Source organism: Hippoglossus hippoglossus, chromosome 24 (genome assembly GCF_009819705.1).
Source record: "Hippoglossus hippoglossus isolate fHipHip1 chromosome 24, fHipHip1.pri, whole genome shotgun sequence".
NCBI classification, from domain to species: Eukaryota; Metazoa; Chordata; class Actinopteri; order Pleuronectiformes; family Pleuronectidae; genus Hippoglossus; species Hippoglossus hippoglossus.
The window spans coordinates 7,912,035-7,932,424 of NC_047174.1; the positions used below are offsets into that span (position 1 = coordinate 7,912,035).

Here is a 20,390-nt window from a genome sequence, read left to right on the forward strand (position 1 = left end):
GGATGAGAGACCTCCTACGCGCTCCTTCTGTTTTTTTTATTTAATTCTCTATTCTGATTTATTTTGAGGATTAGGGAGCGTGAATATCGGCTCCCTGCACAGGGAGGAGACTCATTTTGTTTTCTGCTCTGTGTTTCGACTGCTTTATCTCTCTCTTCCTCCGCTGTCACTGCTCGCACCATTGTTCATCCATCTAACGGTGCCACTTTGTCTTCTGTCCTGTCTTACTTACTCCTTCCTCCCTTCTTTCCTCCATCCTCATTCCTCCCCTCCGCCTCCTCCTCCCCTCCTCCCTCTCTCCTGCCATGGCATGGACTCCTTGAGCCTATTCGTTCCACTGGCAGTTTCTATTAGCCTGAGAAGGGTATCAAGCACGGTTAATTGCATCCCTCCTCCTTTTACTATCTTAAAGTCTCATTGTCTTTCAGTCCCGTGCATATAGCTGCACAGCAACCCACACACATTCACACGTAACCAGGCAAGGAGCCATTTGCTTATGTCAAATGTAATCTCGTGGCAGAAAGTCGTGAGTTGGAGATGAGGGGGTTGAACCGTCAGATGCCACAAAGTGTGTGTGGAGGAAAGGGGTCATGAAACAAGCGCCTTGTGTTTGCATGTCACACACACACACACACACACACACACACACACAACAGAAGCTAGTGTCAGGGCCAGGTCTCACACAGAGATCAAAGTCAGCTGCAAGCGGAGCAGAAAGACCTGTCATGCCCTCCGTTTCTCCTTCTTCTCCCTCCCCTGCTCCTCCGCATTAGCCTCTCTCCTCTCTTTGCTCAGTTTGTGCACGAGCTCCGGAGACGTTTCATAACTTCTATCTAAAATACAACCGCCGTAAGCAAGCTGACACTGGCTGAGCCTACAGCACGTGTCAATGGGCAGGTATCCACGTCCAGTACAACTCTATCAGTCTATATGAGAATGTGGTGGCGAGTTGGAGGCAGGGAGCGGCAGATTAGAGAGGAAAATAGCCTGGTGTGCAAGAAGTGAGACAGAAAGATAAAAAATGCATCATTTCCATGTGTCCTCCATGCCACACTTCACCCACATACACACACACACCAACATTTCCCTCCCTCTCCCTGCAATACTTTTACTCTTTCTCCCTCTACATCGAGTGTATTTATACCCACACTATATATTTTCCTTTAAATATCACCCACATGCTATGACTGTTTCCCTCACAGCCTCTCTTCTCATATTTTCTCTGCCTCCTCTTCTCCTCCCACCCAGACCTCTTCAGCCAGGTGGCGTCGGCAGGTGACACGTGTGACCAGCGGCAGCTCGGACTTCTCCTGCACGAAGCCATCCAGATTCCGAGGCAGCTGGGGGAGGTGGCCGCCTTCGGCGGCTCCAACATCGAGCCCAGCGTCCGCAGCTGCTTCCAGCACGTATGTTCAAATGCAACACGCAGAAAGCATCACTGTGCTCATACACACATCTGGAATAAATAAGCACAGCAGCTGGGGATTAGGTTTTAGTAATCACATATTGTTCTTAATACTGTACGGTTTACTGGCAGCGGAGGGGAATATATTTTTAGATTTGTATTTTGGCCATGTTGTTACCAGTTGTGTTAAAAAGGACACATGCACAACAATCCACATGATTCATGTTTTTCCATCATATAAAGTCTTGTCAATCTTAGAATATTATCACTTAGAACACAGATACAAATTTATTCTATTGAAGGAGATTTGCACCAATTAGTTTTGTTAGGAATCCTGCTCCCCTTACATTTGGATATAAAAACCCAATGCATGTGTAGATGTATGTGTACATGTATAATGTATGTGGGTGTATGGATATGTCTGCGTGTCTGTATAGAGGTATTTGTGTGGATGCGGTGCTCCTGTAAGACTCCTGTAATATTCCATCTATTCTATAGGTGCACGTGAGTGAGGTGAAGCCCAGTCTGGAGAAAGTTTTCTTATTTAATGTTAATTGCCAGGTATGGGTTGAAAATGGCAATGAAGCAAAAAAAACAAACAGATGAACTGTTTAAATCACCAAATTCAACTGAAAAAAATGTGATCAAATACAAAAAAAATCATCTTATTAAATCTAATAAGTACCTAAGGCCTCCGTGATATTGAGTGATCTGCCTGGACTATGGAATATCTCAATATTCTGGGGTTAGTCGTGCGTGAGACCTGTCTAGCCTCAGCCCCCTTGCAAGGATAAGTGCTACAGATAATGGATAGTCGTGCATGCCATCTATTGGTAAGATGTGCAGCTCAGTGGGACTCTGCAGGTATTCAACTTCTTTTCAAGGAGCCTCTGCTTCTTGAAAATGCTGCTGGGTTTTGCCGAGTTCATGCACGGTTGTATTCAATGTTTGTTGGATGCACACAATATAATTTTTTAGAATTTATGCAAAAAATAAGATTTGGTTTTGTTTGCCCAAAAGGAGTAATCTGCTGAGCATATTAGTCCCTAACTTTTTTGTTTAATCACAATCTGCCACAACTAACCTGGTAACATTTTTTTTGGGACAGTTATCAATACTGCAATATGTAAAACAAAGTATTCAGTTCTGTGCTGCATCTTCCCTAAAATCAAATTGTCATCAGATACCTGCAGTCGCCTCCGCATTTCCCGGCCATCCACCTCCTGTCACTCTCACTTCTATAAAAGTGTTTTAATATTTAAGCTGTGCTGACCAATCTTGAAGCCTGAAAATGGCCCCCGGGCTTCTGCTGGCTGTCCTCTGGTGTTTTACTGCGGCCAGCGAACCACTTTCCACCGGGTTTATCTCGAGACATTACTGGCGTTTAATGATGTCTTCATCCCCCGGGATCACCGTTTCATTTTTCTCCCTCCTTCTCCCCTGGCTCATGCTTCGGCAGTCATAAATGCCAAACATTAAAATTAGGAAGCTGTAAATTCCACTGATACCCTGCGCTGCGGCTCCCAAAATAGCCGAGTGAGGCACTTTCAAACCTTGTCTTTCTCAAAATAATGCAAAAGGTAAAGGGCCAAACTCCTTGGCGCATTGGCTACAATTCACTGCGTGGATGACACATTGATACACACATCCACGCACACGAGCATGCATGAGCACAAGAACGTGCACAAACTATTTACAGACATGATCATAAGTTGCTGGGCCGGCTGTAGTCCAGGTGCTCATTAATCACTCAGTCATCAAACCAAGTTGGCAGGTAGAAACACACACACGCACGCACACACACACACGCACGCACGCACACACACACACACACACACACACACACACACACACACACACACACACAGTCAAGCAGAGCCCTGTCCCATCTGTGTTTCAGTCTGCCCTGCCAGTGACAGTGCAGTCACCCAGTCCATTTGCTTTAATGGGCCTGTGATGAACAGGTTGCTCCTGCAATAAATATGCCACCTTTCACTCTTCCTTTGTCCCTCTCCTCCATCCATCCATCCATCCGTCCGTCCGTCTCTATGCGTCGATATCCCTCCAGCCATCTCTCCCCAGCGGTAATTAAGCGCCATAATTCTACAGTGAGGTGACAAGTAGGAGGAGAGGAAGGTGAGGATGAGTCTGACGTAGAGGAGAGATGCTGAGGAAGGTCAAATTGAAGGGTTGAGGATTTAAAGATGACTGCAGGGCGAAAAAGTTTCATGGGCAGCGTCATCACTTCTCATGGAATTTAACTTCAGACAATCTTAGACCCAACTGAAACAACCAACGTGTGTTTTTAAAAATTGATTATTAAACCTCACTTAAAATGAAACCTAACCCTTTACATTATCTTAAAGGCTGGGAGTCATTTGAAAGTTTCAGATTTAATACCAAAAGCAATTTTCTTTTAGATACCTTCCTTTTTAGAAGCATAAACATGTTTTTATATAAAATTACCCAGAACTTCCTGAATGTTGAATTTGCATAAATGTAGGCATCTGAACTGTAGTTGGCAAAACTTAATCAAGAAACTTTTCACGAGTACAGAAGAGGAGAAATCTTCGTAAATATTTGAGCACTTGACTTTTTCAATATTTGGTGCTATGAATACATTTGGGTCAGCACCATAAAATGTCTCCTATCTCTCTCTCCCACACACACACACACACACACACACACACACACACACACACACACACACACACACACACACACACACACACACACACAGGCTGACTGATGAATGTTGTCTCTGATAACCAACCGTGAATTTTAATTTAATAAGCCAATCCCTGTTTCCAATTTTCAGGTTGGAATGTGCTTGCTTTTAGTTTGATTTGTAGCGTGAATTTATTTTCAGAAGGATATGCTAATAAAACTGAGACAGTCGTACACACCATGAGCCTTGGGAGGGGATCGTGGGAGCACGCACACACACACACACACACACACACACACACACACACACACACACACACACACACACACACACAGACAGAGATATGTGCTTTATTCCCTTTGATTATTCTCTCCTCCAATTTCATATGTATTCAGCCCTTCGCTGCATTTGTTGCCCTTTTTGCCTGTCAGGGACGATGGAAAGGTCGTCTTTGATTTGTTTAGCGGTAACAGCAGCCATGTCAGAGCTTTTCCCCTGAGCTGACGTTTCGAAGGGCTCATTATAACCTGCAGTTGAACAAAGGTTCTACTTAAAAATACAGTACATCGTGAACTCTGCTGTATCAAGTTTGTAAGTTAGTTCATTGCAAAAGGGACAAAGGTTGGACTGTGGACACTTTTAACAACTCTGACATGATTCGTTAATTCATCATGAACTCCTCCAGATCTTTAAAGCGGCAGTTTGGAGGTTCGGGTGTTGTACACTCGCACGGAGCTGTGTGGCTGTTGCATGGCAGCGGGGGAAGTGTAGGACAAGGTCAGGGAGGATGTTGGAGTAAATCAATGTTTACTCTAAGAAATTTTAGCCAATAAACATGAATAAGAGGCTTGTAAAAGTTATTTAGTCACGTCCACAATTCAAGGCCATAATGCGCCCGAGGGAGACGTCACTTTAATATGTATGGTAATCTTAAATTTGTCTTCATCTTTATTAGACTTTGGGTAACAAGCAAAAGAGTTGGAGCCTCATATACATTTCTTGGCATGGTGTCGGTCATGTTTCTCTTTCACGCTTATGCCTTTAGAGTTTATCAGCTGGCTGCAAACGCTAAACTTCACCTGTTTTCCCAAACTTTGAGATGAAGTGTCTAACTTTTTCGCCCCGCCTCTTTTATGGCCAGGTGACCAATAAGGTGGAGCTGGAGCCCAGGCAGTTTGTTGATTGGATGCGTCTGGAGCCTCAGTCCATGGTTTGGCTTCCTGTGCTGCACAGAGTCGCCGCCGCAGAGACGGCGAAGCATCAGGCAAAGTGTAACATCTGCAAGGAATGTCCCATTGTTGGCTTCAGGTAAACACACACACACACACACACACACACACACACACACACACACACACACACATGCTAATATTTAGCATTTAATTAAGTATTAGTGGATAAAACGTGATAAATAGATGTGACAAGGCTGCAACATGTTACAGGCCGAACACAAACATCTCTCACACACACACACACACACACACACACACACACACACACACACACACACACACACACACACACACACACACACACACACACACACAGTATTGTTCTCTCCTTGTTGAGCATAAAGGGCAGATCTGCTCTGGAGGGCAGGCATTTATCTAAATGTCAGCAGCTGATACACCACTGACTAAATACCATCCGGAGGTTTGCGACACACACACACACACACACACACACACACACACACACACACACACACACACACACACACACACACACACACAAACAACAACACACACAAACATATTCCACAGCACCACATTCACAAAGTTCACAGGGAGCTGATCGCTTGGCAAGCAATCCATAACAGACCACCCTCTGATACTGACAATAAAAACACACACTTAAGTGCCTTAGTTTCATTTGGTCCCCGCTCACTTAGACTTACACAGTAACAACAGGTAAAGGACGCGGGCGGCGGTGCGGCAGTTTCAATCAGTTTATCACAAATCTCAGTTTTTCAGGGACGACTCTGGCAGGGGAAAGTATTTTTCTGCGCCCGTAGAGAGGTGCAACACCAGGCTAAGTGACATCGGGAGGCAGAATCGTCCCCCTCACATCCCCCTGCTTTGCCAGCAGAAAGAGAAATACAGTCGGACACTTGATGAAGCACATGTCTCCCAGGTTCTGTCAGTGATCGATGAGCGGCAGCGACGGAGGGAGGAGACGGCGAGAGAGCAAGAAAAAATGCACAGCAGCATTTTGTGCGGCCGTGAGACATGACACCAGTTGTGTTATAACGGGAGATGTGCTTTTTTTCTCGTAGTCGTTTTCTTTTTTTTTAACAGACGAGGCACATGAGATCATCCGGAAATTCAAACAGCATTTAAATGTCAGAGGATATTCCTTTGTCAACTCGACTGTCACAAATCAGCTGGATAGTTAACAAGCAACCGAACCGCAGTCAACATGCACCATTTCCTGTGCGCTCATGCAAACGTTTTCCGTGCATGTATTACATTCTCAGCGATAATTAAAACTGGCCTCTGCTACGAAGTGCCAGGGATACAAACGGCCTTTGCGGGAGTTTTAGGATAATTTGTGCAATTGATAATGATAATAAAATTGCTGACCTATAATTTTGATGCAGTTTTATTTCTCTTCTTTTGTTTTAAACTTTGTTTTTACGACCATCTCATTTACTTTTATTGTGTTAGGTTTGCTGTTTAAGGCTATTCAGCATTTTTACAGGAATGGTTGTGGCTTTTGTAGACGCACTATTTAAAGAATAGCAATAATCAACAGTTATTGATATGATTATTGAAAAAGCTTATTATCTTCGTAGTCGTTAAGTATTGTCTCAGCAAATAAGCTCGCTAGCTACAACCAGAACAACAATAAGTCTCTCTCTCCCCCTCTCTGTCCATCTCTCTCTCTCTCTTTGTCCATCTCTCTCACAAAAATGTACCCGTGCCAAGAAGCATGAAGTAGATCCGCCACCTTGAATACTCGCAAACAATATATTATTTTCGAGGGTTTTAGTGCCTTACCGGAACGGCCGATGAATATGCATAAGTACATGTATGTATATAGATTTATATAGCTAGATTTATACACTGGGGGCTATACATGAAACATTGGCGGCTGTAGCCTGCGACGCTCCAGGCTAACGACGCCAATGTCAGTACGTAATGGCGCATTTGACTTGGCGGCGTCGTGTGCGGCGTTGCATCCTTTAATATATGTCTCTCTCTCTCTCTCTCTCTCTGTGCTCAGCACTCCGCTAACCTTGGGAGAGCTGCAGACGAGAGACAGATAAAGGACTTAAGCTATTATGTCTGAAAGGCTCCTGTCTCAATTTAGCTGTTAAATGGCTTCCTGGCTACAGTGGCTGCAGGGGAGAACATCCCGACAGCTGTTGTCACGTCGTCGTGTTTTTGATAGAAATCCAACTGTCGGTCACACTGTCAGAATAGTGAGGTGTGTGTGTGTGCATGTGTGTGCGTGTGTGTGTGCACATATGCAGTATTCCAACATGACTCATCTCCAGGCTACACTGGTGCCTCCTTGACAGCTTTCGATTTACTTTGTCACTCAGTCACGCAGTCCTCTACATGCACATGTTGACACACACACACACACACACACACACACACACACACACACACACACACACACACACACACTTACACACACACTTACACAACTTCTCAACTCAACTTATCTCACTTTTCGCCTCCCTCTCTCCCCAGGTATCGCAGTCTGAAGCATTTCAACTACGACGTTTGTCAGAGCTGCTTCTTTTCCGGGCGCACCGCCAAGGGCCACAAGCTCAACTACCCCATGGTGGAGTACTGCACGCCGGTGAGGGACTGAAGCACACAAACACACACACACACACACCCACACACACACACACACATGGACACACATGGACACACGTTCAGCAAGTCTTCTCCTATCTCTTCTACACATGCCCGTCCATTTAATGACAGCACACAAATTCACAAGACGCTGTCAGACTCTGGTTACTTTCTATTCTGTCATATTCTTACATAAACCACTGGGCTTTTATTTTGAAAATGTTCCGTCGTGTTACTTTTCCAAATGTTTGGTAATTCGAGAATTTGCAAGTCACAGTGCATGATGTTCAAGGGGTGGATCACAAGCGTCTAACAATGTGAGCTTACTTTTGCCAGAAGTATTCCCTTTTATGTGCACCTGATCTGATTTGCATCCCCCCCCCCACTGTCTCACTTCCCGATTCGATTCCTCCGACTTGTTCCACAATCAACCCCACCGACAGACCTCCGGCTTATTTGGATTTACATGAAGAAACGCTAAAATGGTCATGGCTCTCTGGGGTCTTTTTAAATTTTTTTGCCAGAAAGCCATATTTCACTTTTACGACTGCGCAGAGAGAAGAATATGAGAAAGAGGGGGGGGGCCTTTGGGGAAATTGAACATTTGCTCTCTTCTCCTCAATTCTAATCACACACTTGCGAGCCAACTCTTTCCAGTATTGCTTCACATCAAACTCTGATTGACTGGAGCGGTGATGCCTCTCCTTCTTTTTTTGGTCTTTTAATTTGCTTTTTCAATTTTGCAAATGGGATAGATATTGACTTCGGAGGAGCAGCTGTAGGGAGCAGTGATCATTCTTCCCTGAGTGTAGATGCCCGGCAGCCGCCTGCCGCAACTTTGAAATAAAAACATTATACCGTGTTTAACTTTACTGCAGCAACAAGCTCTTAAAAAGGTTTGTGCAAAATTATTATTCAGCTACAGGGAATGTTACTCACTCAAGTTTTTACTGATCGACAACTTTAATCGAAAAAGAAGAAACACACAATGACCTCAGAGGGGAGGTTCAGCATTTCCTCCTGACTTTTTCCACATTTTTACTTTTACTGTTGCATCTTAAAATCAAAGTGATTTAATGTCGGGTTTATTTATTGATTTATTCAAAACAAGCCGGCGTATGAAATGTATTTTCAAATTCATGCAAGCAGTAAAAAATGAACTCGCATGCTTTTTGCTTACAAATCAACCTCAAACTAACAATTGAGCTTGTCGTGTTAATGGCGGTGAGATTTGTTTACAGCGTGACCCTCACTGCCGCGTGTCATTAGACCTGATTTCAAACGAATTTGTTTACATCCATGTATATCAGTGTATCTCTGACCTGCCCAGTAATTGCTTCCTCACACTGTCCTCCACTCTCTACAGCGGGTCATCAAACTGATCTGAGCAGCCTGGCAGGACTGTTTTTTTAATGAGATCGTGGATTTACGGACCACACTGATAATACTGCCATGATGACACATCAGAAGCATAATAATCGGCAGTCTATGAGCCCACTGTGTATCATCTGAGGACGAATTAGCCTCTGGGGGCAACTGCCAATATTTTGAGGCTTCGGCTGTAGACAGTGAAAATCCGGCCCAACAGTCTGACTAGTTTCTTTTATCACTTAGGTGTTTTAGGTCCAGATGACATTTTGGCTAATCTGTATTAAAAGCTATTTGCATATGAATGCAGATTTAACTGTGGGGCAACAATAGCCTGCTCAAACTCCCTCACCTACACAGATCCTTTCTATTCACATGCAAAATCCCATCATACAGATAAAATAATTGGTGCAGGAGGCTGCAGAAACAATGCTAATGTCAGTAGCCTGTCGCAAAGAAGCCTGTAAATTACCAAGAGGTCTGATATGACACAAGATTACATGCAGTTACTATTTGATTTACCTTAAATTCAAGCTCTTTGTCTGCCAGTAACCAGCCACAACTTATCACCATCACTACTTTCAAGATATTGATCGACCACAGTGTGGGTCAAGCTCTTCAAAAACACTGTTTATCCAACTTTACAAATGTTAATTGAACCACAAGACACTGGAGTTTGTTAGAAGTCCAGCAGTTCAGAGCTGTTCCAAGAGTCCAAGACCAAAACCTGTAGTTCCTGCTCGGGGGTGAATCGAATAAAACCTTATCTGAACCAACTTCCTGTGTCATTTTAAATCCTGCAGTTAAACCCGACTTTATTCGACACCTGAGAGTGTGAGAAGTTTTTTTTATTGTTTGGCTTTGTTTTCTCTCAAGAAAATGTGAGCATTATATATAATTATGTTTACGCTTCTCCCTGTGCTCAAATCAAATTGCCTTTCTACTTTATGTCTTTGGAAACTTGAGTCCATATTGAATAATAGTTGCAGATGGAGAGTGGCTTTTGTGAAACTCTGTGGTCATTTAATGGGATTTTTCATCTTCGTTGTGCTGTTTACTTTATGGCTGCAATATTGCCTTTTTTTTATTGCGTTTAGTTTTTTATAGGAGGGGCATTTATATCGTTTCATTGGGCTTTTGTCAGGGATATTGATGAAGACAAATTTGCTGTTGTGTTTTATCGATTGCTTGTAATTTCAATGTTTATACCTTTCCTAAGAGGAGATGCTGCTTTGGTTATGACCTTTGTCGCACGTCACACCGCTGCCTTTCTCTCTCGCTTCATTGTTTCCTGTCAGTATCTATATTGTCACTATCTATTAAAGGCAAGAAAACATTGTTAAAATGAATATATCTCCAAAAAAAAGGAAGGAGCTTACACAAAAACACACATTTAACTTGCACAAATCCGTCTCCAGCTTCAGTGTGTAATTGTATTTTATTTGCTAATGGTTTGTTCATGCTACCGTCTCAAATAGTGTGAATTAGTCAATAAGCCAAGCGAAGTAAATATGTTAATTTACACATAGCTTTCAACTGAGGGAGTTGCGTATTTATCTGTTTGTGTGTGTGTGTGTGTTTAGTTTTAGTTGCCTGAATCCTCTGCGAAAGGATTTTCTCACCCTCTGGTCGGACTGTTGTGGTAATTTGTTGTTTGCTTGCGCGGCAGAAAGCACTTTGCAGGAGGAACACCTCTGCTAAGTGTCTAATTAACAACACACGCTCTCCTCTACTCAAATGCATATGCTGCTTATGTGTGCACTCAACACACACACACACACACTCTCACTGAATTAAACCATCTTTCTCTCTGTGTATCTCACAGACGACATCAGGTGAGGACATGCGCGATTTCACCAAAGTGCTGAAGAACAAATTCCGATCGAAGAAGTACTTTGCCAAACATCCTCGGCTCGGTTACCTGCCGGTCCAGACGGTCCTGGAAGGAGACAACATGGAAACGTAAGTAACATCTAAGTGTCTTTGCGAATCGGGGCAGTGCTAAAGTCTGATGAGCGGAGGTACAATAAAAACTCTTAATTGAATGATGGATGAACCAGAGACCACGTTTAGTTTTATGTCTGTTGGGTCCACAAGCCGCTGAGTTCCTGTTCAGAGTATAAATGTGTCTCCTGTGACCACGTGGGATTGTATCCTACGTCCTCGCTCTATACACTGAGACACTTTTGCACGTTTGGGACTAGTAAGAGACAGATTCAAATATGAATAATCAACATAGATGCTGCAGAGGTCAAAACATATTGTGACACTGGCTGCATCCACACTCATATGTTTTAGATTTAAAACACATCTTTCTTACGTCTACATCGAGCTCTCACACCTACCTGGAGGGTTAGATCCCTTAAAGGAAGAGAATCATTTGCTTCTGAAACACTTTTTCTCGTACTTGAAATCCTCTTCACGACCGGACAGCCATCAATAAATAAAGCGGTCAGGGGAAAAGTGGCCCCTTGCAGGACTGTAATAGTTTCATTTGGACCAGATTATTCGCTGGCGTACCGGTCTGTCGCTAACTGACCTGCCTGCCAACCTGGAGTCTTCAGCCGGAGAGACAGACCCTAACTCCTGAAGCAGAGACGATAGCGAGGAAGTCACGGAAAAGGGACTTTTCTTAGGGGGGACGTAGGGCTGGGATGCATCGGTTTCATATTTCTAAGTGTAGCCCTCCCTTGCTTTTCCAGGATTACCATCCCTAGACTTTAAATGGAGAAGTTTGGGGTAACGTTGGCTCAGAATTAGTTTGAAAACTTTGTGTTTTATGGCGGGAGAAGAACCTGAAGCATTTGGAGACAATGATCCAGGCACATGCACCAAAATGCGTCAGTGTGGATGTTGCCTCAAGCCCCTGAAAACTTTGGATCCTCCACCTCCCAAAATGCAACTTGATGGCTTCTTTTAATTTAACCTCCCTGCTCGCCACATATCTCAAAAACGTCATGTGCCCGGTTTGCAACACAGACTCTCATTTACAACACTTTAGCCTCCGAGGCAATATTACTCAGGTGACAGGACTCGTGATATTAATTTTCTTCAACTTGACAAAGTCTTAATTGCTGTGCCCTGTGTGCTCGGAGACTGTCGCACTGTTTTCTCTGCGTTTTATCCATCAGCTCTTTTATCTCTGCCACTCACTCACTCACTGCTCACGTTAGACCCGGACATTTCTCGCCCGTGCTCCCTTTTTACTTTTGCACAAATTAGATTTGTATCTTTTCTGCTCAGGAAACTCTCAAAGAAGTCTACGCGCGCACACACACACACAGTGACTCACCTGTTCACTTACGATACATTTCCCCCCTCCGACATCCAGTTACACGCAGTCGCCCCGCAGATGGATTGCACTCCCTCTTTCATCCCTCCCGTCCTCGCCTGTCCTCCCCCACGCCTCCCACCTCGCTCCCTTCTCACTTCCCTTCCTCTGAAAAATGACTCCTGCAGAGCTGCCTGTCTGATAAATGCCTCAGAAAGATAGAGGAATAGCGGGTGAGAACGTGGAGATCTTTTCGAAATATGGCAGGAGGGAATGGAGACTTGGAGGAAATTTAGTTCTGTTTCACGGCCATCATTTTCCCCATCTCTTTTCACTGCATTGAGTCTGTTCTGCGAGCCGTGAGCTATCCACATGTTACCACAGGCATGTGTTCTCTAGAGACAGCTTAATGCGCAGTGAGAAGCCTCTGTGTGTGCGATTTCTAGCTTTAAAGCTGCGTAAAAGTTCTGGATCCGTGTTATAATGCTCATTCACTCAGAGGCCTGTGGTGTAGCATCACCGTTTTCTGGCTCTTCTCATCTTCATATCACTGAAAATGAAAACTCTGACCCAAATTGAAATGGATTCCTCTGTAATTGGAGCAAGGTCTAGTCCCTGCTCATAAAGAGGATTTACACAGATTAAGTAAACATCATATCGTATGCTGCCATTTTGCCTGTAATAAGAAAGTGATTGCTCCCAATTTCTCAGCTTCGTTGATGGACTGCTGAGTAATGGACTGAACGCCATAGAAGTTTTCCACTTTCCTTCTGCTGTGTACTTTTAATAATAAGAGATTTGATTTTCTTTTTAATGTCCCCTTAAATCCTTTCTAATGCGCTGTCAGGCTCCATTGGTCATCTTAACAAAGAGAACTTCTAAGAAGTTATAATTTTTCAAGTGCTGGAGCGGCAGCCGAGAATATTAGATTGTCTCCTGTATAACTGCCCTTTCTAATGCACTCACTCTCTGTCTCTCTGCACTTGTATCATCATCATTTTTTTATTCCACCCACTCCGTTTCCCCTCCACCTTGAGAGAGCAAAACCACCGCCCACTCTCACCTCCCACTTTAATCTTTGCTTAATTTCACGCCAGATAGGATTTCTGATTTGTCGCAGCTATATTTGATGTGAAAGAACTTAATTCTAATGGTTTTTCCCACTCACTGTTGGTTTTTGCCTTTCACCCGACATCACCAGATAGAGGATTCTGCTGCATTAGTTGAGAGGTTAAGGGCTTTGAACGTGGATTTGGAATTTAGTGACTAACGTTTTTTGCTTTATACTCTTCAGGATCAGGTCCTAAAAATGTTTGGTTTGTAAACTTTTTATCGGCATATGACAGCAAAGTAGTTTTTTAATTTATAGTTAGGGAAACATCCCCTTTGCTTTGGTACGTGTACACTATATGGAGATAAGTGTGCTGTAAGTAGGACTAGGGTTTCTGTATGTGAGAAGGCAAATGTCCCAGTCCGTTGCTCCAGACTTTTCCTTAAAAAACTAATTACTAATATCCGAGTCTGTTTCATACTCGGAAGAAGCCACAGACCAATTTATGGTTGGACGATTTGGTGATGAAGGCAGACGCAGCGGAATTTATACAGAATTTATTAATTTAGCATCCAAATCCCTCATATAATGATCTGCTTCCAATCATACCCACTGTATATAGATTAAAACATATCATTTATATAGATTGTATAGTGTATATACTGTATATGTTCATATGCAAACACAAAGACATGTCCACTAGACTCTCTGATTCACATTATACAGCCATAATACAATATGAGCAAAATGATTAAAACGGGAGTATCTCTCTATATCTCTAACTGCGTCACTGAGTCAATCTCTCAGTCACTAGCGGAGGAGGTGCAGGAGTCAACAGGCTCAGATGCTCTTTTACTCCTGACAGAGAGAGAACAGAGGAGCGAGCGAAGCAGAGAGAAGCAGAGAGAAGCAGCGCTCACAGTGACAGAGAGACCACCGCACCATGATGGACTAAACTACACGAAACCCACTGTGTGATGTGTCGAGTACATAAAACGATGACAAAATACATCAGATCTTTTGGCTTCAGCTTCTTTCTGAGTCCATTCCAACTTCTCTGAAAGAAGCAGGTGGAAAACACCGAGCTCCTCGTGTTCGCACCAGCCCGGGATTTACAGCCTGTGTGAGGGTGTTTATTGCTCAACCAAGGCCCATTACCATTTGCTAACCACAAGCTCAAAAATCAAGACATTAACTTCTCTTATTAAAAGCTTTGTTAAATCCTCTCCATCTTTAAACTGATGGTGTTTGAGGAATTTTCTGCCCGACTGAGTTTCGCTCACTCTCTGCGAGCTCAGTCTGGTCAGCACCACATAAAAGGGCGGAGAAGCGGAAGCGGCTAATTTTGTGTCATTTTGAAAACTCACTTTGCTTTTCGGTTTTCGTAATTTGCTCTCAGATTGAATAGAAAAAGGCCACATTATTGCTTAAAGCACGTTTTTCTTTTTAAAATCAAGGCGGTTGACTTAAAATGCTCATAATATATCAACTGGCGGTGATCTCTCATGAATACTGTATTATATATTCTTGGTTCCTCGTTGCCACAGATTTTGACTGCAGCTCCGTCTGTTCAGAATTCTAGCGCGACACCAGTGAAATGAAATGAAGTGAAATGTGAACAGAGCTCTGCACCGCGCCCTGTTATTATACTTCAGCAGGCACAACATGCAGCCACATTTGTCAGACCTCAAATACTCCCAAGGTCTGTCGTGAATTCCTCCTCTCTCTCTGCTTTACTCGCCTTTTTCCCCATTCTTTTTCTCTTATGCTTCAAGTCCAATATCTTCCTCCCTCTCTCTCTCTGTTTCGCGTGTTTCTCCCTTTACTAGTGCTCAAGTGCGCCCATCTGAAGGTTAAAGTAATGTCATTGGATGCTGGTATTGGACAAATTCCGCTGACAGGAAAACAATCTACACTTCACAATGCCCTATTACTTTTTGACGCCGATGAAAACTGTCATCGCTCTCGTTAAAAACAAAAAAGAACACACTGACTGTTCTTTCTGTGGTCAGGGGCACGTAAACCGCTCCAGCTCCCGCTCGCAGTAGTTCGCTCAGTCTGCCCTGCCGACCCCGATTTCTCCTTTTCTCTCACCCCCTCCTTTTTATTTAACTTCTATTCTGTCACAAATCCCCGGCTACATTTTGAATTCTCCTCACAGCTACAGAAGTGTGACTATATTGGCCGCCCAGCCATGAGATTCCTAACCACCATGCCACACGTGTCCCGCTGAGTTTCCCCTGCTTCAATGTGAGAACAAAAAGAGCAAGGCGAAAGAACGTCAACGTCAACTGTTATCTCACCAATTGCTATGCATGAAAACAACACGATTCTTTGTGTTTATGACATTAGAAGTCGTCCAGTCTCGCTTACAGATAACAGTTTATTCTGTGTGTCTCTCAGAATTGCAGCAGTTCCCACAAACTAGGAACCAGAAACTGTGAAATTTGTGGCACATACACACATACACACATACACTCTATCCTCCTGCTTGTTAATGCTTTAGATCCCAAAACCACTAAAGAGCAGTAGCTTCATTAGCTGTCTGCCTGTTTGGACTTGGCTGTTTGTTTGGCCTGTGGTGATGCTGGTTGCAGCTTTTTCTCTACAACTTTAAAAGTGACCTGCAGTAACTGAGCCGCAGCAGCTAAAGACCGAATCCAAGACTCAGTCCTTAGAACCCTGAGGGCGAGGTCACACAAAGTGAATATCACGGGTCAGAGCTCAGCAAAGTCAAACTCCACTCGAAGCCATGCAGCGATTTGAGGATGTTTTGTGCACCTCCTCACTCGCACAGATTGGAAGTGAACGTGAGGCGATGGTTTGCCACTGGTACATTCACGGACGTGTGTCTGGGCCCTGCTGGACAAAGAGCAGAATTTACATTTAATTCATATTTAATATATCATACCAAATTCAACACAACAGTTCTTCGGGCCCATAATACTCAAATGTCAAGTGTGAAGAAGATAAGATGAAGGGTAATCTGGAATCATTATATTGATATTTGTGGTCAATAATACATTAACCCGAGAATCGATTCTGCTGTATATTTATTCCTGGCATGCCATTTGATTAAGTCCTGCAGGAAATAAATGAGAAAAATAAATGTATTAAGACCATATCGTATAATTTAACGTGTGTAACAGCAGCTGACGTACTCAACCCTGCTCTGTAAAAGCTTTCACCCACACAACCAGGGTCCATTAGTGCAGAGGCGCCCACTGGCACATTTTGACCGCTTTTTAATCCGTCAACCTACATCTAATGTGTCCCAGGTCTATTGTGAAGCAGGTTTTTACAACACGCCACAGGGGTGCGACATGTGGTGTCGCGTACCGGTGACTGTTTTACGTGTGTTTTACATGACTTCCCTGTGTGTTGAGTCACAGACCCTGCCTCCACCTGCTGTGTTTATTTGACCCTCAACTGTTTTTGTGGTACCCTTCCCTCCCTCCTCTCCCTCCGATTCTCTTACAGTCCCGTCACCCTCATCAGCATGTGTCCGGAGCAGTACGAGTGAGTATCTACGACACCAGAAACTGCACCCCTCTTCGTCCAGACTGGAATGCACCACCTTTTCACTCCCTCCTCTTCTCGCTCACCTCCCTCCTACGTCCTCACACCAACTTAGCCATGACCGCACTGCATGTTGCCCGCCTGCCTGCCTGCCTGCCTCATCCACTGGCTGAACATGCAACCAAAAACAAAACTCACCCCACTGTCTCCTTCCCACCACCTCCTGCTCCTCTCTAGAGCATCCGACTAGAATTCAGTCGCTCACCCGAGCAGTGGCTGTCAGAATCCATCCAACCGCTCCGTAGATCATCCCGCTCTCCTCTTTCTCTCTCTACGATCATCCGATTGGGTTTTTTTTCTAGGTGATGTTGTGAGGGGCCATTAGGCTGTGTGCAAACAGGTTGTCCATGCATGTGCCTGTGTTTGTGTGTGTGTGTGTGTGTGTTAACGAGGTTGTGTGAGCATGCCCAATCTGATTCATCTCCATTACCCCCCCTCCCCTTCATTTCCAGGCTGTCCCCGTCACCTCAGTTCTCTCATGATGACACCCATTCCAGGATAGAGCAGTATGCCAGCAGGTACGCACATTCCACTGCCATCATCTCGTCATGTCAGACGCCACAAACACACATCCAAAGAGTTGATAACTGTGTTTGTATGTTGCACGTGAAAAGAATCTCAAGAGCTTGATTACAGAACAAGAAACCAACTTTTAAAGGACCGTCTGAATGTTTATCTTTGTTTTAGATGATATATTACAAATAATAAATAAATACTTTCTATTGTTTCAAACCTTTTTCCAAGAAATGCCAGAGTGTAATTCCCTCACTCCAACTCGCATTTGCCTTGCATTTAAAATGCATGACTATGCAACAATAATCTAATATTGACAACAATAAGAAAAACCAAATCAAATCCCTGTACAGTGATTTTAAAAGCATGAATTAAGTATAAAACAGCAGCGGCCTGGAAGCAGGCGAAATTACATTTACCAATCAATACAAAGTTAAAAAGCACCATATTATGTTATTTTAAAGGATCCGCAGAAATATAAATGTATAAATTTGATTTGCAGTAGATGGATTTAAATAAAATAAAAACCAAAAACTTGATTCAGTATCATAAGCAGCCTGTAGTGCAGATATTTTGAATAAAACCCATCGGAATATGTTTGAAACGAAGCAGAAATCCAATCTTATTACAGTATCTATACAAACACAACTCCCGGTGTTGTTTTTCCATTAGCCCGGAGAACAGAGAAACAAATATGCTCAGTGATGGAGCGAGCTCTATGTGCTGAAGAAATCCTTCACATTCTTTGTGAGTGATCGCACTGTGCGCCAAACAAAATAACACTGCTACAACAAGGCTCGTAATGAATGGATTTGAGCTGCAACTTTCTCAAGCTCTCACAACCATCTGACAATGTAACGGCGTTTGGCTGCCGACCAAACTTTCTGTTCGCTTGAGCGTCTGCAGACAGCTCACTGTCCCAGTGGCTGCTGGTCAGCTGACTGAGTTACTGTAGCCAGTTGATTCATCGCTCACGTCTGTCTTCTCACATGATTTCTTTTTTTTCCTGCGGCTCAGTCTTTTTGAGCTCATCATCTGCGACAGGCGTGATTCTTGTCCGTTTGACAGATTTTCTCATTTTTGTAAAGACGTCGGGAGATGTTTAAAACTCGATTTCACTTGTCATGAATTTATTCCCTCTGTGGGAGACGAACACATCACAGCAGCCTTCAGAATCTCCTGCAAGTTAAACTGGACATATTAAACACTTGTAATGCAAATTTACTCTCACTAAAGAACGAACCACTCTCATTATCTTAGCAAAAGTAAGGCAACAAAAGAATGTAGTTGCACTGGTAGTCATTGCAATTTAAAAGAAAGGTCTAGTGAAATAATCAACCTCTACATTTATGCCTCTGCGTCCTCGACAGCCAGTGGCCGGAGGAAATATATTTTGGAGTTGTCCATTCGTTGGACTCTTGTGAACACAATATCTCAAGAACGCTTTGAGAGGAATTCAGATTAGGTTAAAAAACATCCAGTTGGAATCAAGGATGAACTCATTAGAATTTCCTGGTCAAAGGTCAAAGTCCAAAGTCACTATGACCTTACAAATCATTCATTTGGTTTGTGAAAGCCACAGCTTAGAAGCAGCTTGAGGCAATGTCCTCAAATTTAGTTCAAACGTTTACTTGGACTCCAAAATGGACTATTAAGATTTTGGTTTTTAAAGGTCAAAGGTCACGGTGATGTCATGTATGTAGACTGAAGCTGCAGTGGTTAACAGAAGCACACACAACCACAGGGCGTTAATTCTAGCTTAAAAACCAAGTTTAAAGAAAAATATATTTTCTAATATTAGGGCCAATGCGGTGTCCTCGCTCCGCAGAGCAGAACAGTACGTTTTTTATGTTCACTTGATTTAGGTGCTGTGTAAAAATGCGTAGGCGCTCTGCCTAAGCTTTCTAATGGTAAAGAAAAACCCCTGCATACATTAAATGTCAGATAACTGTCAACACGCTCGCTTAGTGAACCTAGAAAACATGCAGCTACCTCCCACTGTAGCTGCTGACATTATAGATTTACTGCTGCGATCCGAGTAGCAACAGATTGGCCCGGTGGCTTTTTTCCTTTTTCCCTCCACCCACTTCAAACGATGCTGCAGCGAACATCCACACACCCATGTACACAGCGTGTGTGCGGCAGTAAATCATCGCCAACATCCTCAAACTAATGTTCCGCTGCACCGAGACTGAAAACCTGTCATGTCCGATTTTGAGAGAAAGTCTGAATGTTAAGATGCTCAAGTATCCCACGTTGCATGAATCCCATCGAGCCCTTTGAAGGAATCTCTCCGATCTCATCTCCTCAAAGCGGACAGCTACGTCAAAACAGACCCCAGCGTGTCCTTCCACACGAGCCTTTAATCATCAGTGGTCCTCTGATGCGGCGCTGCTGTGTTCGGCCTGTAACCTTCCGTCGGTCACGCACCATTAACCTTCGCTCAGTGCTTCTGACGGCACTGTTTTATCAGCGCTGACACAGACACGAGGCGTATGAATTACAATTTTAACTGAACTGTGGATGCTGACATTGGAGATTATACTGTGGCGTGTAGATTTGCATTTTAAAATGATTTGATTCATGCAATTCCAGCATAAAGTATATCTAACCGACATATCACACCTTTATCCTGGTTTAGTGCACTTTCATCCCACAGTACAGTGTGTGGATCATATCATTAACCTGCTGGACGACCCTGCTGCTGCTGTATCACAGTTCGA

At 43.5% G+C, this 20,390-nt stretch overlaps 1 protein-coding gene and 1 long non-coding RNA gene across 13 annotated transcripts in view; one reads left to right on the plus strand and one right to left on the minus strand.

The window, feature by feature from the left end:
* Positions 1–20,390, plus strand: part of utrn (utrophin) — a 174,200-nt gene that overhangs the window by 135,400 nt on the left and 18,410 nt on the right. For 10 of the 12 annotated variants that reach the window (XM_034579148.1, XM_034579155.1, XM_034579149.1 and 7 more), the window contains 6 exons: positions 1,249–1,406; positions 5,215–5,381; positions 7,775–7,886; positions 11,079–11,215; positions 17,056–17,094; positions 17,607–17,672. In XM_034579148.1, coding sequence (XP_034435039.1) covers positions 1,249–1,406; positions 5,215–5,381; positions 7,775–7,886; positions 11,079–11,215; positions 17,056–17,094; positions 17,607–17,672 — 679 coding nt within the window. The remainder of the gene's footprint in view (positions 1–1,248; positions 1,407–5,214; positions 5,382–7,774; positions 7,887–11,078; positions 11,216–17,055; positions 17,095–17,606; positions 17,673–20,390) is intronic. The other 2 variants (XM_034579154.1, XM_034579151.1) reach the window with 2 other exon arrangements.
* Positions 13,870–14,405, minus strand: LOC117757946. The gene is made up of 2 exons (XR_004613205.1): positions 14,075–14,405; positions 13,870–14,025 (listed from the first exon to the last, which is right to left on the minus strand). It is a non-coding gene; the product is annotated as an uncharacterized LOC117757946 (long non-coding RNA).